Genomic DNA, 13855 nt, shown 5'->3' with positions numbered 1-13855 from the left:
TACAGCATGGGCTACAGTAGCAGAAGTGTGTCTATGTATTTAATTTTAGCGCTGGTTTTCAGCTCACAAATGACATTTTTTTAAAAAACTCCCGATGCAGTAAGCTAATGTTATGTAAGTGCACTGGGAGTTAAAAAAAAAAATAAAAAAAAATGCACAGACCAAATCCATATTTTAACTCAGGAAAAGGGGTGTGGGGGGCGATATTGCACAGAGGAGCCGGGGGGGAGAGAGCTTATCTGGCTGAGTAGCAGCAGTGAAACTGTGGCCAGATAGCCGGATAATTTAGTACTTATCCGGCTAAGTGGTGCCGGTTGTACTTATCCAGCTATCTGGCCGCAGTTAGGCTGATAAATCCTGACTTCTTTTTTTTTTTTTTTTTTTTTTTTTTTTAGTGTGTTTAAGAGTTTTCTGTGCCAGCGCAGCAGCACTGGAAACTTAACTCCATCTGTGTCCCAGGAGTTAAGTTTCCAGTGCTTAGAAAATCCGGGTTAGGCTAGTGCACCTCTCTGCATTGGGGAGTATTTCTTAATGCCCTCGTTTGCATGGGATTTCCATGCGATGGCGCTAAGCAGTACTTCCATTTTAGAAAGCACATTTTGCGAGCATAAAACTCCTTGCTGCATTAGCAGTAAGGTTTGCGCTCACAAAATTGTGCGTTTGAACGAGGGTTAAGCTGTGCGTTCTGCTGATAGCTCCTTTCTGCATCGGCCTGTATGAGTGTCATCTATAGGCTGTAGGGTGGACTTCAGGGCAGACTGTGCCCAGCAGGCTGGAGGATACTTATGGAGGTGAGTGTTCCACACAGAAGGGCCCAATTGGATGACATTAAATACTGAGTTTCTTGACACTCAGATTATTGCATCAGCCTAATATTTATTTAACAGTTTTATATACCGACCTTCATAGTAAATAACCATATCGGATCGGTTTACATTTAACAAGGGGTATAACTGGAGTAACAATTCAAGTGAACGAAGATAACCATAGGTAGGAATAAGTCAAAGTTACAATCAACAGGGGAGGAGAACTTGGAAGCTTGCAACAAGCTGGAAGGAAGATAAGGCAGGAAGAAATTATAACGTATTACAACGTATTACCAAAGAGCGTACGGGTTAAAGCTTAAAAGGTGCTTTAACCTGGAAGTTTAACCTAGAAGTTTCAGAGTCCATTGTTCTTGAGTATAAATGCCAGGCTGGGTTAGATTGAAGGACAACTGGTGGATCGGCGAAGGCTTGGTGAAAGAGCCAGGTTTTAAGTCTTTTTCTGAAAGTTAAAAGGCATGGCTCTAATCTGAGATTTGATGGGATGCTATCGAAAAAGCTCTGTCTTTGGTCGTAGAGAGGCGTGAGGCTTTAGTGGGGGGATATTTCAGAGTGCCTTTGTGAATATCTCTAGTAGGTCTGTTAGAGGAGTGGAGTTTGAATGGGATTTCCAGGTCGAGTTGAAGTTGATGATGGATGGTTTTGTGGATTAAGGTGATAGATTTGTATAGAATCCTGAAATTCACTGGTAGCCAATGTAAGTTCTTGAGGATGGGTGAGATGTGTTCGCCGCGGCTTGTACTGGTCAACAATCTCGCTGCCGCATTTTGTATCATCTGCAGTGGTTTGGTCGTGGATTTGGGGAGGCCTAGGAAAAGGGCACTACAGTAGTCTATTTTGGCGAATAGAAGCGCTTGGAGAACTGTCCTGAAGTCGTGGAAGAATAAGAGTGGTTTCAGTCGTTTTAGAACCTGAAGTCTGTAGAAGCAGTCTTTGGAGTTTGTATTGACCATTTTCTTTAGGTTTAATCGATTGTCTAGAATTGCCCCAAGGTCTCTAACCTGCTTACAGGCAATGAGAGAATTGAGTGGTGATGGAGGGGAGATATTGTTTTCGTTTGAGGAGATGTGGAGAAGTTCTGTCTTTGAGGCGTTGAGTACCAAGTTTAAGCTGTTGAGTAGGTTAGTGATGGATAGAAGGCATTTATTCCAATGGGTGAGCGCTTTTGAGATTGATTCAGTTATGGGGATTAGAATCTGCACGTCATCTGCGTACAGATAATGAATTAGGTTTAGGTCTGTTAACAGTTGGCAGAGGGGGAGGAGGTATATGTTAAAGAGGGTTGGAGATAAGGAGGATCCTTGTGGTACACCAAGGGTTGATTTTGTTAAGGGTGACTCTTTATTGTTAATTTTGATTTTAAAAGTCCTATTGCTGAGGAAAGACTTGAACCAGTTGTGGGCAGATCCGGAGATGCCGATATCTGCTAGGCGATCCAGCAGGATGGTATGGTTGACTGTGTCGAATGCTGCCGAGATGTCTAACAGAACTAGTAAAAATGAGTGTCCTTTGTCTAACCCCATGATTATATGGTCTGTAAGTGAAATGAGGAGGGTTTCCGTGTTGCGTGATTTGCGGAAACCATATTGCGATGGGTATAGGATCTTGTGGTCTTCTAGGTATTCAGAAAGCTGGGAGTTTACCAGTTTCTCCGTTAGTTTGGCAAGAAATGGGAGGTTAGAAATGGGTCTGAAATTAGCTGGTACATTTGGGTCTAAATTGTGTTTCTTGAGGAGGGGCTTGAGTGAGGCGGTTTTTAGGTTGTCTGGGTAGCTTCCTTGAGTTAGAAGACTGTTTATGATGCTGGTCAGAGGTCCTGAGATCGTGTTTGGGATGAGCAGCAGGAGTCTCGATGGGATATTATCAGCCGGATGGCTAGATGGTTTCTGGCTTTTTAGAAGGGATTCAATCTCTTTAGTGGAGATTGATTCGAATCTGTCAAATTTAGGTCTAGTAAGAGAATTGGGATTCTCGCCTAACTTGATAGGTGTTGTGATTGGAGGAAGGAGGGCGAGGGTATTTAAGATCTTCTGTTGAAAGAATGCAGCGAGCTCATTTGCTTTGGAAAGAGCTTGTTCGTCTGGTATAGGTGGGGGGGGGGGGTGGATTTAGTGATTTGTGTTACATAAGAGAATAGGGCTTGTGCATCATACTGGAAATGGTGTATTTTGTTAGCATAGTATTCCTTTTTTTTTCTGTAGAATGGCGGTCCTGTAGTGATGTAAGAATCCCTTGTATGCTGAGAGGGTAGATGAATTGGGAGTTTTGCGCCATCTATTTTCTTTATGGCGTAGGTTCTGTTTCATCTGTTTAAGTTCGGTGCTGAACCAGGGTTGATTTCCCTTTTTTGTAGGGTTGATTGATTTGGAGACTATTGGGCACCATTTGTTTGCGACTGCTTCTGTAATCTTTTGCCAGGAGGATAGGGCTGATTCAGGGTTAGCTAAGTCTAGGTTAGAGAGTTCTTTGGAGAGCTGATCGCTGAGAATATCAGATTGACATGCTTTCCTGAATTGAATGGTAGAGAGGTGAGGAGAGGTGTGAGTCTGTTTGAGTGTGGAGAAGGAAGATTCTATCAGGAAATGATCTGACCAAGGTATTGGGGTACAGGTGGGTTCTGTTGTGCAAGTGGAATTAGAATTGATGAATATAAGATCCAGAGTGTGTCCAGCTTTATGTGTGGGGCTGTTAATGGTCTGAATGAATCCCATAGCGCCAAGGGTGGTGAGGAGGGCTTCGCAGTTCGCAGAACGAGGTATTGCATTTGTATGGAGATTGAAATCTCCCATAATCATTGTTGGAAGGTCTGAGTTGATATATTTCACAATGGATTCTATGAGAGGTGAGGGGTCTGTTTCTAGAACTCCCGGGGGAGTGTAGACTAACAGAATTTGTAGATGTTTTGACTTGACTAGACCTAATTCCAGTTTGGATTCTGTCTTGATTGCATGTGCGGTCAGTCTGAGTTCTTTCTTGGTGGCTAGAAGAAGTCCGCCTCCTCTTTTTCTAAGTCTATGAAAGGTGAAGATGTCATATGATTGGATAGGTAGTTGGTTGGTTAATGCAATGTCCGAGTTTTTTAACCAGGTTTCTGTGATGGCACAGATGTCTGGGTTGGAATCCAGGAGGTAATCATTGAGAATATGTGTCTTCTTGGTTAAGGATTGCGCATTGAAGAGGATTACTGAGAGCAGTGTGAGGCCTAGAAATTGGTTCAAAGGAGATATCATGATAGGGATAATTCTTTTTCGTATGACGTTGGTGGTGTTAGTTGAGGGGGTTCTCCTTTGGTTGTGAATGATTGGGATGTTGTAAGTGTGCATGATGAGAAGACTTCTGGAGGAGGTTTAGTCTGAAAGTGCACTTGATTGGGTCTGGAGGCAAGGATTGTCTGATGCTAATAGAATGCTGAGGTTGAGTGCTGAGGTTGAGTCCTGAGGTTGAGTGCTGGTTGAGTGCTGAGGTTGAGTGCTGGTTGAATGCTGGGGTTGTGTGCTGAGCGGTTGTTGTCTGATGCTGGTTGAGTGTTGAGTGCGGTATTACACTTTCTCTGGAGGATCTGCAGTGTAGGGGCAGGAGGTGGGGTTGTAATGGGACCTGTGACAGGTTACAGTCGCTCCCAGTTGGAGGGAAAGGCTGCAAAAAGCAATGACGTGGGGTGGGGAGGTTGACCGGCTTGAGAATCGGAGGGCTGAGCAGTTTCAGAGTTCAAGATAGGGGCTATCCTGTGGGGCTACACTAAGGGGCAGGCCCCTTTGTCGCGCTCCTTCGCGCGACGCTCGGCTGGATATCGATTTAAAGCCCCTCAAGGGCTGGCTCCTATTGGAGGAGCTGGATCGGTGGGCGGGGCTCCCGGTTTTCGGCGCGGCGCGGTTTTTTACTGCTTACAGTTTTGTTTTGAGCGTGCCGTTTCTGCCGCGTTTGTCGTCCCCGGGGGGGGGGGGAGAAGCCCTGGCCTTCCCCCTACACTTTCAGTGTAGACTAACCACACTGAAAGTACCCCACCTTATAGGGGCTGATTAATATCCAAATGATGGGTCTCACTGAGCATTCCTGTGGCTACAGTAGACTAAGTTTTTTATATGCAGGGAATACCAAGGCTTCCATTACTTTAAAAAAACAAAAATTAAACTTGCACATGAGAAAATCAATCATATTTATAGGACAAGAGCTTCTAAGCTGTGCTTTTGGATGTGATATAATTAATGAGTATATTAAACAGATTTTTCAGGGTCTGCAGTGATGTCTGAGCATTTTGTGTAATTGTTGGCTCGAAACAAAAGGAATTTAGATCCCTCTCCATTTTCGCTCAGGGAGTTGCAATAAATTTGAAACAATGCATTTAGCTGTGGGGGGGTTAGAACACAACCTGAATCTCTCCCTCCTCTCATCAGTCTCAGACCATGAACCTCGTGGGCCAGCTTGCCGAGTCCGTGTTTGTGACCGTACGGGAGCTGTACAAGGGCCTGAACCCTGCCACCCTGACTGGATGCATCGATGTGCTGGTGGTGAGGCAGCAGGATGGATCCTACCAGTGTTCGCCTTTCCATGTGCGCTTTGGGAAGCTCGGTGTACTGCGTTCCAAGGAGAAGGTGGTAAGTGGGTGCTTGGGAGCAGAGGGGGAAGCATTTTAGGAGCCTGGGGCTGGGAACGTATCTTACTAGGAAAACTTGTGAGGACGTCCTGCTCCAGGTAGGGAAACATTGGGCTTGTCGTGGAAGGCACCAGTCCTGCCCTTTGACGGAGAGTGAGAGTCCTTTGTATGATGAACTAATGAGGATCAGGCACCTGAGAATGTGTTGGCAATGTTAAGAAATATGATGATGATGTAGCAACAGTCATAGGCGGGGCTTTGTCAGACTCTAGTTTGCACTCTGCAACTGATCAGAAATGGAGGAGCAAGCTCATTGCATATTGGGGTGGTTTTTCATCAGAATAAGGACAACATGAAGGGGTAAATGCTCTTTCAGTGCTTTCAGTTTTTAACTGCACTGAGATGCTAGCAGCAATGTGCCTAATTACCCAGGAACATCAGTTTGGGTCTCCAACAGTTCTTGCTTTTGAAACGGTTCAATTCACAGTCCACTTCCTCTTCCTCGGACACGAGGGAGTTTGTAAGTAATATTGATGGATTCTAAGAATGTTTCTCTACTCCCATTTGAAACACTTTCTTGAATTTTGGATATGTTGTCGCTCTAAAACGTTTTCCTAGAAAGGAAGCTGTAAATCACTGTGGCTTAAGATTTCGAGAGAGGGTGTGCGCTTGTCACATGGGATGTAGGGTCCTGAAAAAGGGCTTTGTGCACAATGGCAATATAACAACAATATATTGCATGAAAACCTGAGTTCAGCTGTGATTTTCTTAAAGCCTGGAAGCAGACAAGTGAGTGCCACAGAATTGTGAGAGTCTATGATTTAAATTGTTGGCTGAGCCAGCTCATGCACGCTCGCGGTAAGGGGGGTGTGTGTACTCTGCGCATTCCTTTTTGACACGATGCCTTTGGACTGATGGATTGGGCTCCCTTCTAAGTCGCTGCTGTATTGTCCCTCTTCAGGTTGACATTGAGATCAATGGTGAGCCGGTGGATCTGCGCATGAAGCTAGGGGACAATGGGGCGGCCTTCTTTGTCCAAGAAACTGAAACGAATGAGGTAAGCTGAGCAGAGGGGTCCAGCTCCGCACACCGTGATTGCCATGGCTGGGGCTTCCATTAGGCAAACTAGGCTGTTGCCTAGAGTGCCAAAACTTTGGGGGTGGCGAAATCCCAGCAGCGCAAAGCTCAGAGGGGAGAGCCAGTACTGCCAAAGAAGGGAGCGCTGTGCTGGAGCTGCCACCATTATTTATTTATTGATTGATTACCCACCCTTCCTACGTTCAGAGTGGGGAACAATAAGAGCATTCATAAACAGAATAAAAGGGGAAACAAACATTACATGCATCATCAGGAATGGCAGAGTCATTACAATAATGCAGGATAGAACTAAAACGTCCAGAGGGAAGTTCATACATTGGAGAAGGCTGAGTTCTGCCCTTGCTTCTGGCCCTGGGTGGCCTCCCCTGAGGGGGGGACGTGTTGGGAATAGACTCTAATCATTTAAGCGTGAGAGGTTTTGAGGGCTTTTTTAAAGAAAGTTCTGTTTTGGAGGCTGCTTAGTTCTTTGGGTAGGGTGTTCCAAGGGAGAGGTCCTGCGGAGAAGAAGGCGCGTTCTCTGATTTCCTCGAGATGTGTGAGCCTAGGGCATGGGACATCCTAAAAGCATGAGATTGGACGATCTGAGGTGCCGGGAGGGGGTGTGGATTTAGGTAAACCGGGTGGGGGGAGTGCATGATCAAAGGTTTGCCAGGGCACTAAATACTCTTATACTGGCCCTGATGATCGCCTAGACAAAATCTGAACTGGATGTCCCACCAGGCATAGTAGGCATCTGGTCTGCAGAGAGTGCCTACTTCCACTGACTGAAATGCCATAGAAGTGCCATGCAGAGCGGACAGGAGAGACTGCATTTTTGACATGGCCCTTTCCTACCCCCTTAGGTATTTGGAGACAGTGGGCATTGTAGCACCAGGCACATATGGCCTGTGCCATGACTCTCGGAAGCACCCACCACTAACTATTTTTTTTTTTTTTCCCTATTCCCAACGTCTTCCCTGCAGGCAGTGTGGCTTCGTTTCTATTGCTGCCTTCATTTCGCCCACAGCCTCGGGTCCCATCTCCCGCGCAGACTTAAAGATGGAGGGAGAGGAACATGGCCGCGCTACCTGCAAGGAAAGATGTCGGGAACAGAAAAAATATTAGCGGTGGCTGCCTTCTGGTTCATAGGCTGCCACCAGTCCTGCTATTTCTGCCTCCCTTTGCCACTGTTGGGTGGGAGGATTGAATGCCGCCTCCTCCTGCTCCTGGCTGCGGCGGCCATCATGGTCTCCAGCGGGCCTGCCAGCCCGAAGGTGAGGCCGGACACTGGAAAGGAGGAGGGAGGCCTTGCTGTCTGGCAGCCAGAAGGAGGGAGAAAAGTGGAGAATGGAAAATGTTGGTGCTGTTAGGAGAGAGGGTGGGGGAGGGAAAGAAAGTGGGGATGCTGGGAAGATAGAAACATAGAAAAGGTCCAAACGGTCCATCACCCCCTTACTTAGCTTCCCAAACCATCAAGGTCAGGGCCCATGTTGGTTGCTGTCCGAGTCCAATACCCCATTATCTCTTACCATTGAAGCAGAGCACAATGATGGAGTTGCATCCACAGTATGAAGGCTTATTGGTTAAGGGTAGTAACTGCCGCACCAGCAAGTTACCCCCATGCACTCTTTTCTTCATTTCCATCCTCTAGCCTTTAGGATGGTCAAGGGAAGGTGCATAGAGGGTTAGGGTTTAGCCTAGGAGAGGTGGGTTCAGGGGTTCATAGGGATGGTTGGAATAGGGTGAGAGGAGAGAGTGGTATCAGGATAGAGGGTTGGGGTTGGGGATGGTGTGGAAGTCAGGAAGTTGCTAGGTAGAGGGTTGGGGGGAGGGGATTGTCTTTTGTGCCTAGGATAGTCCAGGCCTAGGATTTGCAGCATCAGGAAAGGACATGGGTAGAGGCTGGGGGTAACAGTGTTGGGAAGTGGTGATGCTTGTTTTTTTTTTAGCTCTTGCACTACAGAATCTAGCTCATTGGATTTCCAGTTCAGTTTGTGTGAATGTTTCTATTTCTACTTTGTGCTTTTTTTAAAATTTTATATTTAGTGAGGGTAGGTCTGTGTTCTGCATGTGTGATCAAGGTTTGGGATTCTCCTAGTGTGTCCTTTCTGTGTATATTGCACTCTGTCCTTATCCTTTTCCAATAGGTGGTGCATTGGTCTTCTACGGTAGGGCCTGGTGTAATAGTGGTGTTGCTTTTTCATAGATAGGGCTGTTACTATTTGAGTCCTGGGAGATTTGGCTTCTAGGGTAAATCCATATTCTTGCCAGGCTGCAGTAGCTTTTATTGGGTCTATGTAAATAGTATCCAAAAATATTGTACCTGAGCTATTGAGACAACACAGATCCCATTTTCAAATGTGAATGTCTCTGATCTGACATCTGAAGAAAGGACCTATGTAGCTTAAAAAAAACCCTTTATCCTATATTTTTAGGTAATTCTTATAAGTTTTCAGAATTTCATAATTGGAATGTAATTTTCAGTATTAAGTTAATGTCCTATGTACAATTTATTTTGTTATCTGGAGAGAGAGGGTGGAGAGTGTGATAATTTTGTGAAAATGAATAAAGGCACAGTTCACCAAGTGGAAGAGAACTGGTGAGAACTCCATGACTTGAAATTGGCATCACATTACTGACAGTCAGCCAGAATGGGGGTATCCCTTGGTTTTTGCAGTGTGGTTGGTGCACAAACATTATAAGGCCAGGAGGAACTGTCACACTCTGTTCTCTCGGGTTTTTGTTTTTTTGTTTTGGGTTTTTTTTTTTTACATGATCCTTTTTGGGAAGAGGGGCTTAATTATCAAAATCTCAGGGTGGGGGGAGTCTTAAGTACCCAGCAATGCTTTTGATGGGGCATCCTGTTACTGAGCATGGAAAAGTTGGCCACCCTGCCTAGGTGTCTGTGCCCTAGATCTTTGAAGTACCTAGCGATGCCCCTGTTTGGAGAGAACCCTCTCTCCTCCCAACTAGGAACAGGAGCGCTGCAAAGCCAGCCTGCAGAAAAGCATTCCTGGGATCCCAGAAAACCCACTCGCTTAAGGAAGCAATGTCACAAACTAGTGCTGCCGAGGATCCTACTCCCTGCCCCCCTCTTTTTAATCCCATTCAGGGAAACATTTAGGAAAAGACACAAAGGGCCTGATTTTATGAAGGGGTAAACACAACCTAAAATTCTGAATGAATGGATCTTGGAACCCATTCATTGTGCCCCACCTGCTGACAGAGTGGAGTTGAATAATTGTGCAGCCCACTGCCACCTATGGTTACAAGATACTATAAATACTTTTTATTTCTATAGTGCTACAAGACACATGCAGCACCGCACAGATACACATAAGAGACAGTCTCTACTTAATAGGCCTTACAATTTAGTCAAGAAACACAGACAAGAAGTCTATTTCTTACTGTAAACCTGGTTAAAATGAGAAGGTTGCTATCAGGAAGAGCCAGGGTTTGACATGTTCAAACAGCCTCAAATAGATGAGTTTTTAGATGGAACACGAATATAGCCAGAGAAAGGGGCTTGACCCACCAACTCAAGGAGGCTGTTCCAGCGAACGAGTTGGCATGTGCAGCAGAGCAGGGAGTTGGCGGTGCAGAAGGACATGGATAAAAGCAGCTTGCCTGGGGAACAGAAGTTGCAAGGAGGGAAGGTAGGGGCAGATAAGAGGGAGAGGTAAGGAGGAGCTCTAGAATGTAGGCATTTGTTTCTAGACATGTTGTTTCCCTGTATTTTGATTATTATGTTGCAAACTGCTGTGAATTCTATTTTGAAAGATGGTGATATATAAATCTGAACTCCTTATCGTCCTGCCAGACCAGCCCAGATGAGTAGGTTATTCTCGCTCACCAGCAGGTGAGGCAGAGAGAGCACAAGGCTTATCTGACAGCAGGACCCCCTATATAATTGGGTGCAGCAGGAAAGGCTGTCAGTAGTTTTCTGCCTCCTGCAGAGGAAAGATGGTGCAGCAGGAAGGATTTTTTTAGGCTAAGCTCCCAGGACAACGTCATGGCAGGTTGATCTTCCTGGAGTAGCCTAAACCGAGCCGAAAAGAGAGGGATGACCCACAAAATTGGCTGCTCTTGCTTCCTTGGAGACAAGACCATTTGAGCTTGGTCTGAAAGGGTCTTCCATCCGGTAATGGGAGCATTAAGATGTGCAGAAAAGAAGGCCCATGGAAGGGCTCTGTTTCTCCCATGCTTGCTCCTGGGCTGCAGAAGGCCAATGGGGTGGTGAGGCTCTGTCCGCTATGTGGCAGCTGGAAGCAAAGTACAGTCGCAGTTTCATGGTGCAGGAACTGTGACAGCTTGGAGAAGTTGGGGCTGAGGGCGCAACCTTGCCACAGGTGGAGCAAAAACTTGCCTCTCTACAGGACATATGCAAGGCAGGTATATGGGCTGCTTTTCATTCATTTGTCAAGCATTATAAGCTAGATATTCAAGCCTGAGAGTTCTGGAGGCCATGATGGCCTCGTACTGCTTGGGCACATCCCATTTGTCTGGACTGGTCTGATAGGATGATAATGAAGGTGAAATGTTTAAATGTACCTGTTAAATTTCCTTTTCTTGAGTCCTGACAGACCAGTCCAAAACCCATCCGAGGGTCCATAGCACCTTTTCTTGTTCAGAAATGTTTAGGAAGCCTCATCTATATACAAGGGAGGAGAGAAGGATGCCCAGAAGAGCCTGTTTGTTGAACTCGAAGGAGTATATCATTTTTGTTTAAATATACAGTATGAAGGGAGGCCAAAAAATATTTGTAGATTAGACAAAGGATTGGATAAGAAACTACTGATAGCTGCACCCAACTATATAGAGGAACATGACATCAGAAAAGGCTTGTGTGTTCTGCCTCCATTGCTGGCGAGCAAGGATAACCCATTTGTCTAGACTGGTCTGTCAGAACTCAAGGAAAGGATTGATAAAGCAACAAGGAAGGCTATCTAACCAAGCCGTGGAGGCAACAAGCTGAAAATTAGAAGCCAAAATGTCCAATTTCTGGAATCTTTATTATAGAAACAGGTATCTTTAGAAAGCCCAACTCTGGCCGAGTTTCGCCCTCTTATAGTAGGGCTGCGTCAGGGGCTTGAATTCATCACATAAGAATACTGAATGCACGGATTACGTATAAGGGAGATGCATCTGATGGTCTCAGAGAGATGATTCCAGGCTATATTATGCTATAATCTGTATATATGCCAGACAATGTTGTGCTGGATTCTGATTGTGTAAAGTTTATTGCTGCTCTCAATGGACAAAAAGACGCCGACAGTGTTGACAGTAGTTTATTTTGTTTGAATCGCTAAGGAAAGTACTTTAAGTAGCGATTATGCACTGTGCAGTCTCCGGTACCATAATCGCTACTTAAAGTAGCCAAAGTACTGACTTGAGAAGAGGAAAACATGGACAAGTGTTAATTTTTTGTAGTGCTGTGACTGTGGTTAAGGTCAAGGAGTATTGATGCCATATATGGATGATTGTATCACTATAATGATACAGCTCAGGCATCCCATTTGTCAATCAGATCACTTTTTTTTGTTTTTCAGTGCTGTTTTTTTCCAGCTTAGTACTGAATTTGCAAAGCACTGCTCTCGTCTTTTGTCTTTGATTGTATCACAGGAGGCATTCCCCATGCATCTGTGCACGTCTCCCTTCCCAGCTGAAGACTCCGAAAATGCAGAGCATCAGACTGTTCCAGCCAGATTGAGTGAGCATCTCCTCACACCACAGCTTAGCCAAATCAAAGAGCCAGAACTAGCAGACTCTGACACTTCCATACGTAAGAAGAAGAAACTCAGGAAGAAGGTAAAACTGCAAGAGAGCACCAAGGAAGATGCAACGCAATCAACAGACGATGGGACAGAAAGTGATCCCAGCTTAGATGAAAAGTGCAAACACTTGTGTATCAGGTGAGGGACTGGTCCTTGGTTTCAACGTCTCCTAATGCCCATTGGGTGTAGTGTCAGGACTATTTCACTTTTAGAGTCTTTCATAATCAAAATCAAGTATTTTGTATCACTACTGTGCTGACTTCTAGTACGGCTAAAATAGGCGTGGAAAAGGTATAGATAGAAGTAATTGGGGTACTGCGTGAGATTTAAGGATGGATTTTAAAAGGTCCACTTGTGTAAATAGCGGCAGCTGTGTGAGTGGCTGGGCCCTGCGCGCATTTTTCAAAAGGGCCCAGCCACGCGCGTAACTGCCCATACGTGTACCAGTGCCAAGCTCTGAAAAAGTGGCGGGCTGAGGAGGTGGGAGTCTGGGTGGGGAGGGGCAGTGCAGGATGGAGGCCGACCAGGACAGCAGCCATTAGCTGCTGTTCCAGGGAAGAGCGCCAGCAGCTGGCCAGTGCGCACAAGTTGCTCCTGCTCTGTCAAAGCAGTAAATAAATAAAAAAAAAATCTTATAGTTAGGTAGGAGTCGGGTGGAGAGGGGAAAGGGAAGGCAGATTAGGTGGGGGGAGGGTAGCGAACTTGGGGAGGCCTATTGCGTTGCCGTGTGTAATATTGCGTAATCGAAAATTCCACCCCCCTTTGTGCACAGCCAATGGATTTTATAACATGCACGCGCCAGCTAAAAAAAATCGTTGCATCCATGTGCATGCGCTGGGAACCGCGTGTACATGGCTGCGCACACACTTTTTTAAAATCTACCCCTTAGTGTCTGGCAGGCTATGCAGGGGATATAGGAGGTTGTGTGTCCTAAGCAATGGCCATGCGGTTATTACAGAGCCTTGAGGTTAGGCATGGGAAGGATGGATGCTGGAGGAAACAAAGTAGGGGTCTTGTGTGCTCTTCTGCCAATGATAATAAACAATGCAGGAAGATAACTGTCCCAGTTAAGAAGAAAACTTGCAGGTGGGCACACTCTGTGGCTAGCATCTGGGATTATCCTTATCAGGCTGGGCAGAATAACTGAATGGGCCAGATGGTCTTTTTTTCTTTTCCTTTAATTAAAAAGAAAAGCGTGCTGCAAGAAAGTCTTGTCAGCGAATCAGCAGTAAGCTAAGTAACCAAATAACAGGATTCAATCTTTCTTTAAGGTGTGTACATAGCAATCTTTATTTGAAATGCAGTCCCCTGACACAGGACCATGTTTCGCATAGGCTGCATTTGGAGGGATGACTTGCATCAGAAAACCTTTTTAATTTTTAGGCAATCAAAGTATAGTAGTATAAATAGCTAACTACTAAAATGAAAGATAAAAATAATAAGCGTTAGATACAATCAACAGACCATAGAAAAGGCATACAGCAGAGGACAATAAACAGAGGTACATACCATATCAGATAAGAAACTAATGTATGCCATGTACACCAGATTCCAAAAAAGTGGAGGCTTGTGTGATACATTAACAG

The 13855-nt window shown here is 45.4% G+C and overlaps 1 protein-coding gene across 8 annotated transcripts in view; it reads left to right on the top strand.

Moving 5' to 3' along the window:
• LPIN3 (lipin 3) overlaps window positions 1-13855 on the top strand; it is a 159729-nt gene that overhangs the window by 38279 nt on the left and 107595 nt on the right. For all 8 annotated transcript variants that reach the window (XR_003858164.1, XR_003858165.1, XR_003858166.1 and 5 more), the window contains exons 2-4: window positions 5219-5419; window positions 6380-6475; window positions 12118-12407. Coding sequence is in view for 5 of the 8 variants with exons in the window: in XM_029612227.1 (XP_029468087.1) it covers window positions 5228-5419; window positions 6380-6475; window positions 12118-12407 (578 nt within the window). In the remaining 3 variants the exon portion in view is untranslated. The remainder of the gene's footprint in view (window positions 1-5218; window positions 5420-6379; window positions 6476-12117; window positions 12408-13855) is intronic.

The sequence above is a fragment of the Rhinatrema bivittatum genome, chromosome 8, assembly GCF_901001135.1.
Source record: "Rhinatrema bivittatum chromosome 8, aRhiBiv1.1, whole genome shotgun sequence".
Classification (NCBI taxonomy): Eukaryota; Metazoa; Chordata; class Amphibia; order Gymnophiona; family Rhinatrematidae; genus Rhinatrema; species Rhinatrema bivittatum.
This window is presented reverse-complemented; position numbering and strand designations above follow the sequence as displayed.